Source organism: Pleurodeles waltl, chromosome 4_2, assembly GCF_031143425.1.
Source record: "Pleurodeles waltl isolate 20211129_DDA chromosome 4_2, aPleWal1.hap1.20221129, whole genome shotgun sequence".
Lineage (NCBI taxonomy): Eukaryota > Metazoa > Chordata > Amphibia > Caudata > Salamandridae > Pleurodeles > Pleurodeles waltl.
In genome coordinates this window covers 944,747,335-944,768,994 of record NC_090443.1, presented here as the reverse complement: position 1 = coordinate 944,768,994, position 21,660 = coordinate 944,747,335, and the positions used below count along the sequence as shown (strand labels likewise).

Genomic DNA, 21,660 nt, shown 5'->3' with positions numbered 1-21,660 from the left:
TGTTCTCCTGAGAAAGTCAGTCCTACACACATTACACGCATATTTTTACATTTAGCAAGAACAGCATCTTCTAGCAATCGGTTCTCATGAGAAAAGATTCTCAGCTACAATACATTTCCACAATACAATGGAAAACCACAATTTAACTCACTAGGACAGCCATTTATTAAACGTTAAGAAATACAGCATGACATGAGGCCGGGCAACTACACCAAGAGCCTTGCTAAGTTAACACCTGCAATTAATAAAGCTAATACATAATACATAACCCTTAATATGACATATTACTACATTACCCAAACATATGCTCAACATTTCATATTAATACCATTAATAAGTACACTTCGTGAATATTGGCGGCCACTCATCGTGATCACATTTCAAAATGCGTGCATTATTTTTCTAAGTTATTATATTTTCTACACAAATCCATTTCTCAGAATACATGGACACCTATTAATAATTTTTATTAAAACACCTGTGCTAGCACACCTGTGATGGATGGGTGTGTGGTGAGTGTTGAAAACCAGCCCTCATGGAACACCTGTGATGGATGGGTGTGGGATGAGTGTGGAAACCAGCCCTCACGGACTGGCTGGTGGAAGGCACGCCTTCTTGGAATACTAGTATGAGTCCAGCCGGACTCTCCAACATCCCCGCCCTGACCATGCCCTTTGTGTTAAAAGCCAATCAGGGCTGTCAAGGCACGTGCGAAATGTGTCCACATATTCAGTATGGACACTATTTCTGCGGTGTTAACATATTACAATACTATTGTGTAATACTGACAAACCTACACAGCCCATAGGTTACGATATTGTTGTACACTGCTTTTGTCTACGGGCGGCTGTTCGTTTATGTAGTCGGTTATACCCGCCCTACGGACTTTGTTGCCTAAAATACTTCTTCCATCGCATCGATTGGCTTGAAAATGGGCAGACGTTTTAAAACAATCAAATTTAACTCCAGCTGCTTTCTGTAATTTCTGTGTACCTAAAGTTTGCAGCTATTATGCAATCATGATCTCTTCATAAGTGGCATATTTGTTTAAAGTACACAGGACAGAATCCTGGGGCGTGGAAATGCAAGCAGAAGGAGCAATGTATCTAGGGGAGAAGGCTCACAGCAGCCGAGGGAACAACAACACGCCAGTGTTTGAAAGAGCAAATGTCACCCGAGGCTGAGGCTGAAATACACCAGCAGTGGCTCGAGGCAGTAATGCCCATTCCTGAGAACATAAGAAGCACATTAGTGCTACAAATAAACTGTGATAAGCTATCAAACATATTGAGTCAGCTGTAATGCACCGGAAAATGCCTGTTGCAATAGCAATAATAGGAATGATTTATATTTAGAATATGTGTGAGATTAAAGATCCAGTGTGACTTAATTGTGAAAAAAACCTGTTACAGTAAAAAAAAAAAAATCTATGATTGCTTTCCGTGTGGCATACATGTTTGAGATAAATCATGTAATGTGTGATGACTCGATGTAATTTTGAATTGTAAAAGAGTCCATCAGGCGTTCTAATGCAAGTACGCCTTAGGAGGCAGAATGATGCACCAAAACATTTAATAGCATGTGGTGAGAGGGAGGGTGCTAAATTGGGCGGGCCATAGCCCATTCTTTATCTCTGTTCTGCAAAACCAAAGATAAAAATGAAAATATAACTTGCATAAATGGTCCTTGCTAGTGTTGTATGTATAATAATGATTGAGAACATCTGCTCGAAAATGAAAGTTCATTTTAAAAATGTGTAGGCACTATTTCTCCTTATCACATGCATCTTGCCATTTTACTGACTAAAGATTTGCAGCTGATTATGCAAGGATGCATTGTTCCACCTGTGCAATCTTATTGGGCCCCAATTCACAAACATACATGTACGCTTCCAAGCTTAACTTACACACGCAAGGGGCATTTCCTACAAGTGTGTGTCACAAAACATGGATGTACACATTCAAAGATTTGTTTGCACTTTTTTTTTCCTGTAAATACTTTTTCTCTGAAGGGTGGGGGGATTCCAGGATAGGAATGCCATGAAAAGTCTGGGAATACCTACAAACACATTTGTTTTGGCTATTCTCATTTTTTTCCACCGCCCAGTATTAAAATGAAAGCAGTGATAAATGTAACCCTGCCCACATTTGGCCGTAGGAAGGACTGATGGAAGCAGCCTCTTATGGATGTGAATGCTCTCACCTGTATTGTGTGTGCACCCTTGCAAATCTGTGCCATGGTGCACCTTGCTTCAGGGTGGGGCAGGTCTTGGAATGTATCCTAGCTTGCCACTAGTACTAAAAGACCTAAGGGTGGAATGGAAAGACCTGTTTGATGCTTGTGGAATATCCGTCCATGGTTCTGCCATTTTTGGTGGGATTGAGTAAAGCTAAGCAGCACCAAGAAAAAAGGTGATGTGAATGAAGTTTGCAGGCTTTGGATGGTAGATGCTCATCTATCTCTGGGTGGCAGGGGTAATAATTATCTATAGATAAGTATAGCAACCTAAGCCACTGAGTTCCCAACCAGTCTCCCACCTGCCCATTCGCGGTGTAGCAGCATAATAGGCCAGATGAGATTTTAGCTATGATCTGATCATTGAATAGTTTTCAAGATAGCTCGGGATTTGGATCAAGATCTCTCACCAGAAGACAGAAAAACACTACCCATGCCCATTGTAAGAAACTGGGCTCTTTGCAGATGCCCCCGACGTTTCCCCCCATTTAGACTACTGATGTTGTTTTTGATCCGGAAGTGCACTGAGGCCTACTAATCACACCTCAGTGCCAGTACTCTTTCATTTAATTAGTACTGTGAATTGGTAAACCCAATTGGCAAGGACTTTACCACCTCTGTAAGGTCATTGTAAATGGGACCACTGATACCCAGGACAGGGATGGTAAAGGGGTCATTAGGGCAGCAGCACTGATTGTGCCACCCTGCTTTGCCCAAGTGAAAACAAAGCCTGCAGAGCTGCTGAGTCAGCCTGCACGAGGAGATTGTCTGCTCAAGTTTGATCCTGCCAACACCAAGTGCAGACAGAGTCCCTTCACTGCCCATGGCCAAGGAGAGTCTCCCCCTAAGGCAAGCTTCCTATAACCATGGGGGCAAAGTGCATTGTGTTATGAGTGAGGACATGTATGCGCAAGCATAATTGACCCTAAGATAGCATTTAAAACTTAATGCTACTGCAAGTGACCAGCGGTCAATAGGATAACATGGGCTGGCACCCAGGAAAACCGCAGATGTCCAGCTCCATGAGGACCTGACCGATTTCTCCCATGTTTGGTTTCACACATTGTGCCTTTTAACCCTAAGCATGATTCTGATGCCCAGGATTAGCTAGCATGTACCCTAGTGGCTTCCTTAAAGGATGTCCACCAAGTTGCTAGCTTTCTCTTGTCTTGGCAGGCTCCATCGAGCCATTTACTGCCAAGACAAGAGGCTGCCCTCCTGCTGGATGTGCTAACACTTCATTCAGGACAGAGACAAAGAACCTGGGCAAGGAGGAGGTCACACCTCCGCCCTCCCACGATGGCTAGTGCTTACAGTCATCAAGGCGTAAGACTCAAAGGCTTTCACTACCCTTAATATGTAATCCCCTGTCTCCCACTTGAGGGCAAACCTGTTCCCACCCTGTCCAGGCTGACAGGCAGGAATGTTAGTTATTTAGGAGGCATACACCTCCAAGAGGCTAGCCACACCTTTAGGGTGGGCTTGGAGGCCTGTACAGCTGAGGAAAGTTCCTTCCATGTTGGCAAACCTTGAAATTAGAGGTTTCTGGGTAGAAAAGTGATGTACTGCCACAGGAAGTTGTCACCTCAGGGGCAGACTTGCAACAGGGACCAGTAGCCCATTGGCCACTTTCCCTCACTCCCATAACACCCCCTAATTTAGAATTTAAGGGGCTCCCATGACATCAGAACCTCAGTTCTGACTCTGAATCTGAGAAGAGGCACAGAAAAGACGCTCTCACCAACAACAGGACTTTGGACTCCGCTGCAGTACAGAGAGAACACTTAAGTGCCCTGAAGAAACCATATATTGGAACTGTGTGTTTGATGTGTGCCCGTAGCAAAAGCTTGTTGCCCCCAGCAAGAGGGACTCAAGTGGATGCCAGAAACTGAAGCAGACTCCTGACTAGCAGAACCAGTCACCAGCAACCTGCAGAAGAACAGTAGTGCTGTGTCACATGAAGTGCAATCCGTTGGGCACTTCTTGAATAAGCCCAAGGAAAATCAGTGTCCAGGAGTTGTAGTGAAGCTCACTCTAAGTTTTGAGTGGCTACACTACTTCTGTTAACCTACAGTCAATGAAGTACCTGTGGATTATGTTTGACGCTGCTAAGGCTTGTTGGTCACCAGCCCATTAACCGACCTGTCCCTGGACATCACCAACTACGAGGGCAAACCAACTGCCAGCAGTAGTGACCAACATCAGCACTGACTCCCCCTGCTGAGATCCTGCATCTAGAAGAAGGCGACTTTGACTAAGTGGCAAAACATCTTTGATGCAATCCTCCTGTGATTGACAGCTGCAAGGCCACCTCTGTATCAGGAACCACCGGACGAGGTCACGGAGTGCCAGCTGTGGAATCCAGGTCATGGGACTCCCAAAGGCCTCTACTCTATGAGGGTAGAGTGTATCTCCATCTCCAAGCGTGGTTTTGCAGACTGCTGCATCTTTGATTGACAGGCACTCACGGTTCCCTGTTTTTTGTAAGGACAGCAAGGCTACCTCTGCACTGGTGTCTAATTTAGGATAAAAATCTTCTTTATTTTTCTAAATTGGTGTTGAATTTCTTTCGAATTTCTTTCGAGTCGTGGCAGTTACGTATCATCCAGGTTAGTGTTGTGAAATGTTTTACACATGTTTCTCTAAGTAGCCTGACTGCTCTTTACCACCCTACCAGGACTGAGCTAAGGTTTACTGATGTGAACCTCAGGTCCACTTCTGGGTAATGTGTTAGTATTACATGGTATGACCCCCCAATCATACCACATAATACTGCCATCTTGCTACACTCATCTTCAAAGCACTACCTAAAACGACTACCCGAGTTCAGTGCCATATCCCTGAGTAATTGTAGTGGTATTCAGGGGCGTATTTTTGCTAATGGAAATGGAGCAACAAATCCAATCCTGTGCACCACATATCTAGCCAAAACCACTCCCACACATTTTTTACTGGGGAAGAACTAAGACAGCTGGAAGGGGACAGCACCTAAGAACTGAAAGCGCTTGGAAGCCACTGGTGAAGCAGATATGTTAATTAGAAATTATTAATGTATGTTTATGCACTTTGAACTGCTTGATGCTTAATAAAAGTCTGCTTAGCTAGAATTTTCCGCAATGAATCGATGGACAGGAGATGATAGAACTAGGGCATGGAACAAATGAGATGTACTTTTCCAGGACTCGAACAATAGACACTGATTGGAGAAGAAGATGCAACATTTTCAATACCTAATGAGCCGGATGATGAGGACATTGTACAGTGAACCAATCAACAACCTGAGAACAACGAAATATTAGAACTCACAGATTTGAGAACTGAATGTATTGGGTAACATCACATATGGTGATTAATTGACCAATTAGGAATTAGGGGATGGACTGGGCAACTTTGATATAATGTCATGACAATGGAGGTAAAACTTTAGATGTAGAGGGAGAACTGATGTGCATGCTAGATGTTTGAGGTTAGACATGGACGTTCGAAGAGATTCAAGATTTTGTCATTGGGCTCATGCTCTAGAGAGCCTGATGCGTTTCTGATCGATTGATGACCTGAAGACGAAGACTGACTTTGTTGCTGATCCATTCCGTGGATAGGTAGCTATGACAATGTGACTGATTAACTTTTGTGCCTTTTCTTTCTAGGTACTAACTGCGCAGTTAAAATAATTTTTCTCCTAGCTAGATGTTTTCTAAATATGTTCCAAATTGTTTTCACATGAAGTCCCACATGCTAATGCTAATTTGGGTTAGGTAAGGTTCTTTGGGTGACACTGACAGTGAAAAATGATTGACAAACTGGTTGCTGAACTCTGATATTGATGTCGATATATTCATCTTTGTTGTCTTATGCTGAAGCATTAGAACATATGTTTTCTCAAGCTCTGATTAGATTATGTTATTGGTGGTCACTAATGAACTCATTTTGAGCTGATTGAATAAAGTTTGAATTAACCATATGAATTAGTATTGTAACTAATAGGGAAATAAAAATTGCTAAAATGCATATTGAGTTGTGGTTATACATGAAATGCTGATATAATTGACTAATGATTAATGATTTTCTTAGTGGTTATATTGATTATTGATAACATTGATCACTACATAGCTAGGATACTCCATGCGAATCAAAAGGTTCATCGGCCTATACGCGTCCCCTCTTAAGTTTACTTACTAAGGACCAGGCACGCTTGCACCACCGTATGTCAGAACAGCCTCAAACGGGCTGCCTTCCATTTATAGATCACCCATATTAGTGCCACTATGTTCCATGTCCTGATGCTAGTAAGTTTTGGGGAGCAATAGTAGAAGAAGAATGGGGCTTAAGTATGACAGAGATGAACCCATGAAATCCCTTCTGGAAACAAGAGGCCCATGCTTTAAGGTAGTTCTAGCATCCATGCCGTCATGTGACACCCAGGACTTGCAGCACCAAACTGCAGGCATACCCTTAGCCGTTCTAACTGATGATTGCATGGCAAGAGACGAAGTGAGTTGAAAGATCCTGGCAAGAATTCCAGAAACTAAGGCTCCTATAAAGCATGCAACTGGAATGCCACCAGAGTGGGCAAAGTAGGAAAGAGGTCAATTAGGGAGTTTATCATTTTGGGTGTTGCAGGTGGAATTATCAGTAAAAATGCCTTGTTAACGATAATTAGTCTTAGCACCAGGGCACCCTTTAGGTATAGGTCACACTTTACAAACAAATAACACAACTCAACTTAACAAAGCATCACATAACATAACATGACACTTGCAGACCCCATCATTTTGAACAGGTGCCGCACAGAGTCTGGGATTACACAGCACCTGGTGCGCACTTGTTCAAAATGTTTTTGAAGAGGTTTCCACAGGTGTACCTGTACAGGGGCTCGTTATGTATGCTATGGCTCAACTGCTCCAAAGAACAGTAGCCTACAATTTAACAACTACTAGAAAACTTGGGACTTGCTTGATGTTTATGTGAAATATCACCCCAATGAGAATGGTATCTGAACTCGCATATTAACTCACTCATCCACCTATCCAATGAAAGGCTTTCCTAGTCTGCCCTCCTGATTCTGTTCTGCTGGAAATGAAATATCGCACTTGTTACATTCTGTGAGAATGGGAAGCTTGCTTTACTACCGCCATCCTGTACCAATAGTGTGAGGAGGAAAATATTTCACTGTTGCTGTCTGATTTGAATGTGTCCTGTGATGGGGAAAATGTGCACTGCCACCTCCCTAATTATAACTGTCCTCTGAAGGAAGGCTGCATGCATAATTTCTGCTCAAGAAGTCCCTGTTGTATGAAGAAGGTGTTTCCATTGCTGAATAAAGGTGTTTTCCAGTGCTTAAGAAGAAGAAAGGATGCACAGAATACACTTGCATAACACGCCCTATGAACAGGGACTTTTTCATCATGTTCGATGTGAGATGCTGGTAGTCCTGAGGAAATTCCTGTCCCCAGAGGGACAGTATTTGATAGTCAAAACATGTTGATGGAAGAGAGAAACAAGGTCCGTTGCTCTGCCCTCTGTTTTTAATCTTGTGATAGGGAGGCACCAGTGAAAATTATTTTAGCTCACTGTTAGACCTGACAGCCTTAGGGTCGTCATCCCCCAACTTTTTGCCTGCCTCCCTCTACTTTTCTGACACAGTTTTTGCTGATTTTAGGTCTCAGCACACCACTGCTAACCAGTGGTAAAGTGCATACGCTCTCTCCCTTAAACATGGTAACATTGGTTCATCCTCAGTTGACATATTTAATTTACTTATAAGGCCCTAGTAAAGTTCACTACATGTGCTCAGGGCCTGTAAATTAAATGCTATTTGTGGGCCTGCAGCACTGACTGTGCCACCCACATAAGTAGCCCTTTAACCATGTCTCAGGCCTGCAACTGCAAGGCCTGAATGTGCAGTTTCACTGCCACTTCGACTTGGCATTCAAAAGTACTTGCCAAGCCGAGTACTACCCTATTTCTACATATACGTCACCTCTAAGATAGGCCCTAGGTAACTCATAGGGCAGGGTGCTACGTAGGTAAAAGTCAGGACATGTATATAAATTTTTTATATGTCCTGGTAGTGAAAAACTCCTAAATCTGTTTTCCACTACTGTGAGGCCTGCTCCTTTCATAGACTAGCACTAGGACTGCCCTCATATACTTTTTGAGTGGTAGATTCTGATCTGAAGGGGCACAAGACCAAGTTCTCTAAAACAAATGTAAAAAAAGAAAAAGGGGTACCCAGGTAATGTTTAGAATGGCAAGAATGGTAATAGAAAATCCTGCTTATTGATGAGGTTGGATTTTATATTACTATTTTAGAAATGCCACTTTTAGAAAGTGAGCAGTTCTCTGCACTTAAAACCATCTTTGCCTTACAGTCCGTCTCCAATCAATGTCTGGTCTGTGCTGATTGACAGCTCCCCTGTGCATTTCACCCACACAAAACACAGGACACTCAGTCACACCTGCATTCATCCTTCCTGGGTGGAAGGGTGGAGGGCCTGACACTTACATTTAAAAGGCCGGTGGCCTGTCCTCACACAATGGACTGCCAAACCCCCTACTGGGACTCTGGCAGACAGGACTTGGCTGAAAGGGGTAATTGTGCCCTTCAAAACCACTCTTTGAAGTCTCCCCCACTTCAAAGGCATTTTGGGGTATAGAAAACTGGGCCTCTGACCCCACCAGATCAGACACTTCTGGACCTTAACCTGCAGCCTGTCAAGAGAAACTGCCTGTCTGCCCAACTGACTCATCTGGACTACTTTGCTGAGAAGGACTGCTGCCCTGCTGTTGCCCTGCTGCCTGCTGTTGACCTGCTGCCCAGCTGGCCTCTGACTTTGCTGAGAAGTGCTTTCGAAGGGCTTGGATTGAGCTTGCCTCCTGTTTTCTGAAGTCTCAGGGCCAAGACTTCATCTCTTCAGGAAACTCCTTGTGCGCCAAAAATTGCCACACGGCCTGCCGGAAACGATGCACAGCCTGCCTTGCGCCTTAGAAATTGCCGCACAGCTGAACTGGAACAAACCAGCCCAACGTTCCAAGTGAAAACTCGAAGCAGGACCTGCCTTGTGACAGAAAATTTGACGCATCACCTAGCGGATTGATTCACAGCCTGCAGGAAACGATGCACAGCTTAACCAGAATGACGCAGCCTGACTTCCCAAGTGGAAATTCAATGCAGCGCCTGCCTTGTGATGTAAAATTTGATGCATTGCCTACCGGGTCAATGCAACGCCCGTGCCTGCTTCCAGCACATCAAAGATTTCCCCACATTGTCTCTGGGCATCAAAAAGACCCCGCATCGCAGCGAGGAACCAAGACTGCGTGCTGAAAAATGACGCAAACCCCTTGCAGTGAGGAAAAAAGCGACGCACCGTCTCTGCCGCGTCGGAAAATCCTATGTGCAACTTATTTTTCCATGCATCTGCTCCTCTGCAGTCTCCGTGATTCTTATTTTTTTTACGCCAACCAGGTACTTTGTGTAATCAAGAGACAGCTGTTGATTTCTAAGATTTAAGACTTTTTTGAAACTTGCAAAAGTGATATTTCAAATTTTGCTTATTGAATCTATGTCGATTTGACCTTATTTTATTCAAATAAATATTATCTACTTTTCTAAACCTGTGTGGTGTATTTTTGTGGTGTATTTCACTGTGTTACTGTATGATTTATTGCACACATACTTTACACATTGCCCTCTAAGTTAAGCCTGACTGCTCAGTGCCAAACCACCAGAGGGTGGGCACAGAATAATTTAGATTGTGTGACTTACCCTGACTAGGATTGTGGTCCCTACTTGGACAAGGGTATACAATTCTGCCAACTAGAGACACCATTTCTAACATTGGTGGCAGTGGTGGGATCACAATTATCACAATTATCCTGTGCCCACCCTCTATTTTTGACACAATATTCTTCTCACACAATATTTTCTTCCGATAGTCTATCAGTGAGCCCTTATTTTAAATGTATTTTGCCTACATGCACTTTTTTCTTCTCCTCTAGAGGAAGTCTTGGTGGTAGGATTACCAAATCAGTGCATGTGGGCAGAGCTTCTTGTTTTATTTGTTTCCTTTTACAAGTCATTTATCAAGTGACTGATAGACCCATGTTCTAAGCCTGAGTCAGAAATAGAGGAGGCGTTCAGGCAAAATAATAGGACAGGTCAAGCCAGCTCCAAGCCATAGGCTTGGATTTAGTAGTCTGTGCGAGAGTCGAGCCATGAAAACCTTTGGCAGGTATGTCGGGCAACATAATGTAAAAATATGATTAATGTAAAAATATGATACAATCGCTTCAAAATAAAATACGTGTATTTCTTTAACATGAGAAAGCATTTCCCATTGGTTCATCAGATTACATCAATGCATAGACAGAAATTTAATAAAAGGGATAGTTTTTAGAAACATTCATTGCTCACCCCCCCAATGACAATGCCATAAATGAACTAAGAAACAAGAAAACCGAGCAACATTACAGTCTATTTAATCGAATATAGGAGGTGCTTGTACAGTACACTTCCTGAACTCAAGTATTTAAAAGTGCGCTTAAAGAAAGAGGAATTTCTGTGAAATAAAATATTTACCTAGGATCATAAAGTTTAGACAAGCATCTAGGCTAGTTTTGATTCCTGGGTTCTGTGCGTTCACATTTGAAATTCAGCCATCAAATGGGTACCTCTGTCTGTCTCTCACTCGTTTACATAAAATAAATGTTTTTTATCCTTGGCTCAGGATGAGAAAAACAGACACATAGTTAACACAAGGGCTACACGATCCATCTACTAAGCCAAGAATACATTTATTTGGGGGCTGTCACACCCAAACATCTCCCCTGAATCTAAACCCCTGGGTATTAAACTGCCTGCTTGGTGCAGGCGTCTGCCAACATGGCCCCACATTCTGTTAACTGAGCCTCCTCCCAGAACCCTTGACTGGCAATCTAACATCCCTGCTCCTGTGTTTTGAAAAAAGTAAGAGTTGCAGTAATGTGGCCAAACCCCGAAATGGCTGTTCTACTCTTTCCTTTATGTAATTATTCCCCATGAAGGCTCCAGGATTGAGCAGAGAAAAGAGGCATATGGATGGTGGTATGAATGTAGAGAAAAAGGCTACATTTGGATAGAGAGTTGGGTCTGCACACTAATTAAGCAGAAAGACAGATCTATATCAGTCTTATTGGTCCGGGTCAGTGAGCCAGCCACAGTAGTTCAGCCATATACATACAGATAGACTCTGAGAGATATAATAATCTATTACAGTAAAAAGAACCCACAGGGATTTCTGTCTATGACCACTGAAATTCAACAAAGATATTCCAGTGAGATTTGAAGTATAACTCTGCCCTGGCAACCTTCTGTCACATGCATTAAGACTTGCATCTGAAGAAGGGCTATTTGTGGTCTTGCGATTACTGAAAATAATGTTTTGTCCTGCCTCTCTACCATACTGTTATCTCTTATGTTGCTCTAATGCAAACAACTAATATCTATAGCGTACAAAATGATTTCTTGAATTGACAGGGACTAAACATTATCTACTAAAAGTTATAAAAATACTGAATAAAATAGAAATAAATATATCCATCAATTCACAGGGCCTGATTCACAAAGGTCCTCAGCACTCGTGGCTGAGTCCCCGCAGTCATGGCAGGGGGTCTACACTTATGGTGAGACTGCCACACTGCAGTTATTCATTATGGAGGTCCTTCCATGAGTGCATGGCCCCCACCTTTAGTGCAGGACCCCCGCATGGACACTGGGGCCTCCACCACGAGTGTGTAGGCCCTTTGTGAATCAGGCCCACAGTTTACACCGTTGTATTTAGAAGTTTGGGCTTGCAGCAAGAGTCACTATATAAAAAAGTGATACAGTGCACTGTGGTCCATAGCCATTACCAGTGGCTCAGTTTAATTCAAACATTCCACTCATCACTTTTTTCGATGTAACATGACTGGGTTTCCACAACTTGGGCTGAATAGCTCATTATTGCACTTCACTGATGAGGCTAATAAGACTGAAACATGTTTGTGGCTATTTGTACTCATGTGTAAGGGAGGAATGTCTTTACCTTTGGGATGACCTGTTCTTTCAAGGGTGGGGCATTGACATGCCATCCATCAGAACCACCTCAACACTACTTTGATTTAAGAAAAAGTAGAAGACACAGCTCTTTAAAGAACACAACAACACAATGCCTTAGCTGTCCACAAATTAACTACCACTTCTATCGCCCATTGAGTTTATGATGAACGTTTGTCTTGTACAGTGCTCCGGTGCCTCTTGGCTAGGTTTGCACTACAGAAATGCCACTTACAAACATGCATACATACTGATTTACATGTGGTCGGTCCCTAGTGGTACAGTGACCATATTAAAGACGAACTGGAATGTTGCAAAGAATAATTACCAGAGATTAGTTCTAGCATTCCATCCATCACCTGTTTAGTTTTCCCTGCATACAAATTGTACACCCTAAAATATCTACTTTAATTGTGTTTATAGATTAATGGAAAAACCTTAAGCTAGATATTTTGCTCTGCCCTGCTATGGGTCCTGCTTTGAACATAGGCTTCCTGGCAAAGCTGTTTGGTAACTCCAAATATATTATGTTTGATTAATAAGTGAAAAGTAAAACTAACCAACATATCTGTTAGTTAGATAACCCTACGATGGGCCTTTTCCTCAATTTCCTCCTTTATGAGATTCACAAGAGGGTTGCCACAGAGACAGACATCAAGTCCTAGTTGCAATGGGGAGCTTCTGTAAATACATCCTTCTTTAAGTGAAACTAAGAAAATGGTATCATCTATTTACATAACACATTAAGGCAGAGTTTCCTAAACTGTGGGTTGCAGTCCACTTGTAGTTTATAAACTGATTTTTGGTGGGTCGTGAAAGTCCAAGCAATAAAGATGCCTAGAAAATTCTGCAATTATCTTGTCACATTTGCTGCACTTCAAAGAAAGAGGTCAAAGGTCAAGGTACGTCTTCTGAAAATTGTTTATATGTTAACATGGGAATTGATGTTTACAAACTCTGTTCACTTTGCAGTCAGAGAAAGAAAAGTATAGTGAATTACGTGACAAACTTGCTATGGTAGACACTATGTGAAAGAAAAGGCTGTAGGATGTAATTATTTATGACACAAAACAAAATGTCAATTTGTAAAAATGAACAGTATGCATTCAGCAGTTAGGTAAGCAAAAATGAAGCACATTTGTTGGTAATGCTGAAGTGTGAGGGAAGCACAGATTTTTTTGTTGGTTGAATGGGGGATGATATCTGTTCAAGCAACAGCCAAAATCCCTGGCATGGCCAACCACAAAAAGTCACAAAATGAACCTGTGCTTAACCAAGGGTAACTTGACACAAGAAACAGTCAGGCTTAACTGAGTGGCAATGGGTAAAGTATTTAAGCATTGCACACACAGATATTTGGTGAAAACACAGTTGAAGAAAAATCCTATACCAATTTAGAAAGATAGCGTAAATTGTACTAAATTATTTGACACCAAAACAACAAAATTCCAATCAGTAGAACCAGAGTTATGGATTTTTTATGGGGTCGGAAATATCTGATCGCCAAACACCCGATTAGGAGACCGCCATGGGGCTGGCAGGTTCCCCACTTGCCCCATTACAACTTTCCCACTGGGCTGACGGGCGGGAACCAAAGTTCCCACCTGCCAACTCAGTGGTAAAGGTGCGGCAGCATTAATGATTGAGCATAATTGAGCCGGCGGCAATGCTGCAACACCCAGTGTGCACCAGCACCCTCGAAATGCACACTGTCGGCACAGCAGAGAGTGCGCATTTCAAGGGTGCTGGACAGGGGGACCCCTGCACTTGTTCTCAGACCACCATGAAAAGGCTGGCGGAGAACAAAGTTGTAATCGGCAGAGCGGCGCTAACTTCAGCGCCGTCCTGGCTGATCTCAACCAAGACTTCTGTCAACCAGGGTTGTAATGTGGCGGTCGGGCTGCCATAGCTGCGGAGGTTCAACTGCCCCCACGAGTATGGTGGTCTTGAGATCGCCAGACTCATAATCAGGCCCTTTGCATCTAAAAGATCCAAGAACCAACCTCGGGAACCTGGCCACGCGAAAACAGGTCAATGTCGAAAAATATGGCCGGCCACAATGGAGTGCGGGTCAGACACAGGAAGTGGATAGGGCCCGGTCTGTGTCTCTTTTCGGGGGGAGATGAGGGGACATGGATGTGCTGCTGGATGCCAGCAGGGAGCTCAGCAAATCACTGGTAGGTTACTGCACCGCTTGCCTAAATTCACTTTGTGGGGGCTGATCCAACATTGGGCTCATGTCTCTTCCTGTGGCCTGAGTAGGGCTGCTCCTGGAGAACGCCATTGGTAATTCCTTTTCCCCCCCAGGTACTCTCCTTCCCAGAGTTCCTTAGGGTGACTTCTGGACTCAAATAAAGCCCAATACAAGATGACCACCCCTGCAGTGTCATCTCTTATCTTTTCCAAAACCAAAATGGCTTCTTAGTGGTGTCCTGATGGGGGGGACTATATAGGGAAGTCTCTCCAGCGTCTTTTGGCATTGCAACACTTTGTTCTTCTTGCCCTAGTGTTCATTGCTCCTTCTTAAACTGATTATCCTTCTACAGCATTTCAAGTCTTCCTTCCAGTGCCCTTTCTTTCTCAGATCCCTCAGACTCTTTGTCTAGTTTTTCTTTCTCTGGAACACCACTCACTTTTGGAAATTTTTCTTCTCTGGATTCTTTCTGCAGGGCACTTCTCTGCTTGGACATTTCCTGCAACAGCAGCATTGTGGCAACTAGAAGGAGTCACCCTTTCCCTCTGGCAGGCTAGAACATTTAAGACCAGGAGTCTTATTTATCTGTGACCAAAGACCTTTGACTAGGTGTCAGATCCCTGACAGTTTGCGACACCTCGGTTTCAGTACTGAGGGAGAAAAAGTGGACTAGGCTCAACCCATCTCTCTAGTGGTCCCGGTCAATCTTACCTAAGTCTTAGTCCAACCAATCCAACCATTAGTGCAATAGTTACAACAGTTAAGAGATTAAAATCTTGCTCTGCAACAGGCATTTTCTGATAGAAGTTCATATGTGCTAGTGGTTTCTTCAACAACTCCATGCTTTTTCAGGGATTCAAATAAATTGAGCGAATTTTGGATTCCATGATTGTTTTCTTTGCTTTTCAACATTCACAATTTACTCAAGATCATGCTATGGTTTGTTAATTGATTAGTGCCTTGTCCGGACCACTGTTGGCTCGGACAACTCTTCTAGTAGTTTCTAGTCTGCCCAATTACACTCTGTTTCTAACTAATTTCAAGCAAATGTTTGAGAGACCTGATCTACATTTTTTAGCAGCATAGGCGGTTTGTGACATTCAGCAGAGGAGTCAAGATGTTCTGGCCTATACAACCTGATTTTGTCAGCTGGTTGCAGAAACCACTTGGACTGAACAAACCCTGGTTACTGTCTTTCAATGGGGTTTGGTTGAAGACATTAAAGATGAACAAGTCCACTCTGTCAGATCAGTGTCTCTGTCTTTACTTATAGATCAAGCCCTAACTATTGAACATCGTCTGCGAGAGCGAAAATCCGAGAGAAGTAGGATTAGATCATCATTGTCCCTGGGTGATACCTGGCTGCCTACTCGCAGAACCAAAACTTCTTTTGAAGATCACTCTGCCTCTTCAAATGAAGAACTAATACAAGTCTGCGTCACTCGTGGGGCCCTTACTGAACCTGAAATAGAACATAGACATATTAGTGGCATCTGCATGTATTGTGGTTCCCCAGAACATTTGATCCATGCCTGCCCCATGCACTCTTTGAAGCAGTTGGGAAACACCAGTTCCCATCCCTTGTGCAAGAGGAAAGGACGGGAGGAACTCAAGTTCCTCTCATCGGCTCTTCAAATGATTCTTATGTTTCATTATTTTTTTACTGGTGTCATTGAAATTACCAATGTGAAAGAAAGAATATTGGCTCTTTGAGATAGTGGAGCTAGTGGAGTTTACTGGATATTGAATGGGCTCAGAGTCAAAATATTTCTTGAGCTTCAAAAAAGGTTCTAGAACAAGTCCAAATGGTAGCAGATACACCTCTAACTTCAGGTCTGGTCAAGAAAATAGCAGTTCCCCTGAAATTAGTCTTTAGAAAACATCAAGAAAGCATTTGTTTCTACCTAGTCTCCACTCCAAACCATACTAAAATTTGTGGGATTCCTTCAATAAATCAATCATTTAACCAATTAGATTGATAAAGTGTGGCAAATCACCAGTGAGGGCGTTGAGGCGGTGTTCCTTAGCTTACTCGATCAGTTGCAAGTGGGGCTGTGCCCAGCTCCGGCCCCAATTTCCCCCAACCCTGCCAGCAGATGAGCCATTCAAACACAGCTAATCCCTGTAATGTGTGACTGTCTAAGAGGAAAACACAAAGTCTAACTGACAACTACACCCAGTCATGTGACCCAGGACAGACTGTAGACACCAGATGGTAGGAAAATGCTGACTTTCTAAAAATCTGACTTTACCATTAAAGGGGATTTTTAATTACAATTTCATAGATACCAACCTTGAAATCTTATCTGCCTCCAATCAAAAGTTAGCATTTAATAAATGTAATGAGGCAACTCACTGTTATCCTATGGCACAGGTTTGCCTCACAGTAGTAAAAAAACGAATTTAGGAGCTTTTTACTACAAGGACATATAAAACTAAGGCCCATATTTATACTTTTTGACGCAAACCTGGTGGGGGAGGCATAGGGGAAACTGTAGGTTGTGCGTGAAAGAATGGCACTCGTCAGGTTAGAGTAAAAAAAAAATACTCTAACCTTATTAGCGTCATTTTTCCCACATGCAACCCCCATGGATATGACTCCTGTCCAGCCCAATGGCCATGCCCAGGGCACTTAAGTCCCCTGGGCATGGCCCCTGGGCACAGTGCCATGTAGGGGGACCCAAGTTATGCTCTCCATGGCACTTTGCATAAAAAATAAAAAATACTTACCTGGACATACCTGGGATGGGACCCCCCATCCTTAGGTGTCCTCCAGGTGTGGATGTCCCTGGGGGCAGGGAAGGGCACCTATGGGCTGCTTCCATGGACCATGGAACAAGGCCCACAGGTCCCCTAATGCCTTCCCATGCCCAGGAGTTAAACAATGGCGCTAAGCAGGCTGATTTGTACACAGGAGGATGAATAAGGCGCTAGGGCCTTAGAGTCATTTTTTCCCTGGAACGCCTACCTTGCATCTCATTGACGCAAGGTAGTTTTCGCAGGCAAAAAAATGACTTTAACTCCAATATTTTGGCGCTAGACATGTCTAGCGCCAAAATATAAATATGGAGTTAAGTGTGCGCCGGATTCGCATAAAATAAATGATGCAAATCCGGCGCAAACAGAGTATGAATATGGGCCCTAAGAGTCCATATCCAGCTGTTCAATTACAGTGCACCCTGCCCTTTGGGCTACCTAAGGCCTTCCTCACTGGTGTTAGCGTGTCGGTCCTTAATAATTAAAATTACAAGGTGACGTGTATAGGTCGATGAACCTTTTGGTTCGCAATGGTGTATCCTAGCTATGATGTGACCAATGTTTTCAGTAATCAATGCATAAAATTCAATAACCATTGACAAATCATTAATCAATAATCAATAAAACAATACACATCATCACCATGACTTTTCAGCCATGAACAACCACACCTCAGTATACGTTTTAGTAATTTTATTTCCCTTTTTGTTATAATACTAAGTCAGGAAATTAATTCAAACTCAGTTCAATTCAATACAACAGCATTAACTGGTTAGAAGGCACCAAAAACATAACCCAATCAAAGCTTACATCAGAGTATATTATAAAGCATTAGCATAAGTCAATAGAAGTATCAAAAACAATAAATCACTTCTAGTCATTGAGTTCAGCAAATTAGTCAATCAACCATTTGTCTCTGTAATCTGTCAATCGCCATGTAAGGAACCCTCATCTAACCCAGATTAGCAACAACATGTGGGACTTCATGCAATACAATTTAGAAACAAGAATTTAGAAAACATCTAGCTAAGAAAACTATTCACACAGCGCAGTTGGTACCTAGAAAGAAAAGGCACAAAAATATAATTCAGTCACATTGTCATATCTACCTAGCCTCGACATGGGTCAGCAACAGAGTCAGTCTTCGTCCTCAGGTCATCAGTGGATCAGCATCACATCAGGCTCTCAGTCAAAGAGTATGAGCCCAATGACCGAATCTCAAATCTCTTCTCCCCAATATCGCCTCAGAACTTTGATAAGAGGTCTGCACCCCTAACATCTCTCTTCTCTTCCCTCTCTCACGTTGTTATATCAAAGTCACCCAGACTATCCCCCAATTCCCAATTGGTCCGTTAATTGTACGTTATTACCCTATCCAATAGAGTCCATAAATCAAATCTATGAATTCTAATATTTCACCGCTCACTTGTTGTTGATTGGTTTGCCTTACGATGTTCTCATCATCCGGCTCGACAGGTATCAAAAATGTTGCATCTTCTTGTCCAGTCAGTGTCTTCATTGTTCAAGTCCTGGGAAAGTTCATCTCATGCACATTACACATTATTAGATACATTGCTAGAGACATAATCTCCTGTCCGTCGTTTCTCATAAGGAAGCTTCAACAAAGCATTTTATTAAACAATAAGCAGTTCATGGTAAGCTCATTTTGGCAGCATTTTCCATTATACGTTCAGAAATACAGCTTCTGCATGAGGCCTGGCAAGACTAGGACAAGACATTTACTAAGTTAAGGCCTACAAGTATTAAAGAACATACGTTATAATTCTCAATATGACATATTACTACATTAATCTAATACATTTTCAATAATTCATATATGTTAATCACTCATTAAGTAAATTTCCTAGATACCGGTGGCCATTCTCTGAGGTCACAATTTCAAACGTGCACATTACTTTTCTACGTTAATCCATTTTCTACTAAATTCATTATTCAAAATACATATACATTAATTAATAATTTCTAATTAAGACAGTTGTGTTGACACTGCCGAATTATATGCAATAAAAAGAGTGTTTAAGGCTTGGCATGGAAGTCATAATGCCTAGTCGAATTGGCAGTTTAAAAATGCATTCAGACTGCAAAGGCAGGTCAGAGACATGTTTTTAAGGGCTACTCAAGTGGGTGGCACAGTACATACTGCAGGCCCACTAGTAGCATTTAATTTACAGGCCCTGGGTATGTGGTATATCACTCTACAATGGACATATGAGTAAATTAAATACGCCAATCAGGTATTAACCAATTTTGCCATGTTTAGGGAAGTGAGCGCAATCACTTTAGCGCTGGTTAGCAGTGGTAATGTGCACAGTCTGAACAAATTTCAGCAAAAATGGAAGGAAGCAGGCAAAAGGTTTGGGGGAAGACCACCCTAAGACTGACAGGTCTAACAATAAATATTTACTGAGTCCCGATTTCCAGACATTATAATTTATGTGCAAAATAGTTGTATCAGTAAAACTGTATGTCTATGTCAATTAAGTGGCTATTTCAATGGTAAATATGTTGTTTGTAAATGACAGTGCAATACCTCACAATGTTTTAGTTTCTTTAAAGAAAATTACCCCCCTCGTGTTCATTAATGCTAGGTGGGTGCTAAAATTTGTCATCTAAAAAGTGGATTGTGGTTCTAAAAAGTTTGGGAAGCACTACATTGAGGTATTTATCTTGTTATAAGGAATAGGGTATACATGCAGTTACTCTTATACATTTTACAATCTATGAAAATCTCATAAAAATATATCCCACATAATATTTAATGTTTCATGTGAAAGCCCGCATCTGTTGCACTGGATCCTATGATGTATAATATCTGAATTTGATTATAAATGATTAGATATATACAATATTGTGCCATTTTAAATTTTCTAGATGCCAGTACCAATACACATCTATTTAATGTGTTAAATTTCCCTGCTGGAGTGGTGCCTGTAACAATAGTGACTGAAGATGATGAAGAGCAGCTGAAGCAGTACAAAGGACACTATAATGATCACTGGGACAATTTGTTAAAACAGGTTAGTAACTATTTGACGAGCACCTGGGTGGTCATTACCTATAGATAGTGAAATTCATATCAAGTTCAATTTTCTTCCTTTTTAGCGGGCTAATGTGAAGGTCAATAATAAACAGTACCATGTTCAACGCGTGTGATCTTAATTAATTAAATTGAATTCCTTAAAACCCCCATTTATTTAGTTTAAGGCGAGCTATTTCCAGGGAAACCTTCCTTACCTATAAATTCACCCTGCGATTCTCAAAGTACAGGTATGTGTTTTCTTCAACCTGCATATTGTCTGAGCCATTGTGATAAAGACAGAGATGGAACTCAGTAGGTGTGTTGTAAAGAATATTTCTATGTGAAGGTCTGTTGGGGCTAATCATTGTATAGGTCAGAAAGCATGAATAACAAACCTCTACTGAGAACTCTTCTGCCTCGTGTTTGTTTCTTTCAGCTACATCTGACATCATAAAGCTATAGAGATTACAAATATTTTAGGTTTAGATGCTTATATTGCTGAATTCAAATTATGCTTTGTTTTGAACGTTTTATCAATTGAACATATTGATCTGTTAGGTTCCCTTTATGCTTTGTATGCAATATATTGATTGCACTCTTTACAGCAGTTAAGTGTATTACTGTTTACCTGCATGAGGGCAAACGATGACTGATACTAGCAACACAATTACATAATGGTCCCTGTCTTTGTAAATGAGCAATTGGGGTGTCATGGAAGGGCAGTACCTGAAAACGTCTTGACTACGTTGTCCCAGATGTGCAGCATGAAATGGCTAAGGTGATGCACTAAAGTCATCCTGGGAGGGCGCTATCAGTCTTTGCATCTACCGTAATGGGATGGATTATGGAAGAGAACTCATGCACACTCTGACCTATCATGACATCACAAGCCTAGCAGTTATTCATTTGCAACAAAACATTGCCTGGAGTGAAAGTTTTTCTTAGGAGCTTAGCAGTGCTGGGATTGGCAAATACCAAACTTGCTTATTTTTTATTTCAACTCAAACCTCTTTCTTTCATCTCCTTATGCTTCTTAGCTCTTTATCTCACCATTGCATTAATTTTCTTTACCATCCCTGCCCCCCCCCCCCCGCCAATGTTATCCTATTGTTCTCTCACTTATTTTATTGCCATTCTTTCCGTTGATCTGGGTCAAATTCCGGTGAAAAAGAAATACCTATGCCTCACATATTAGTTCTAGTGGTCCGGACAAATTGAGCATGATCTTAGCCCCTTCACTCCTCAGCATCCTCCAATGTACATGTGTAGGCTACGGTACATGGAAGTAGTGGAAAAATAAAGAGAGTAAAGAGGATTCTTAGAACAACTGTCTTCATGAACTCAGATCAGGGCGAGGTAAGG

General features: G+C 42.1%; 1 protein-coding gene across 1 annotated transcript in view; it reads left to right on the top strand.

Annotated features, from left to right (window-relative positions):
- The window catches only part of LOC138293960 (fatty-acid amide hydrolase 1-like), a 100,069-nt gene that overhangs the window by 63,428 nt on the left and 14,981 nt on the right, over window positions 1-21,660 (top strand). Inside the window, exon 3 of the mRNA XM_069233224.1 lies at window positions 20,151-20,296. Coding sequence (XP_069089325.1) covers window positions 20,151-20,296 — 146 coding nt within the window. The remainder of the gene's footprint in view (window positions 1-20,150; window positions 20,297-21,660) is intronic.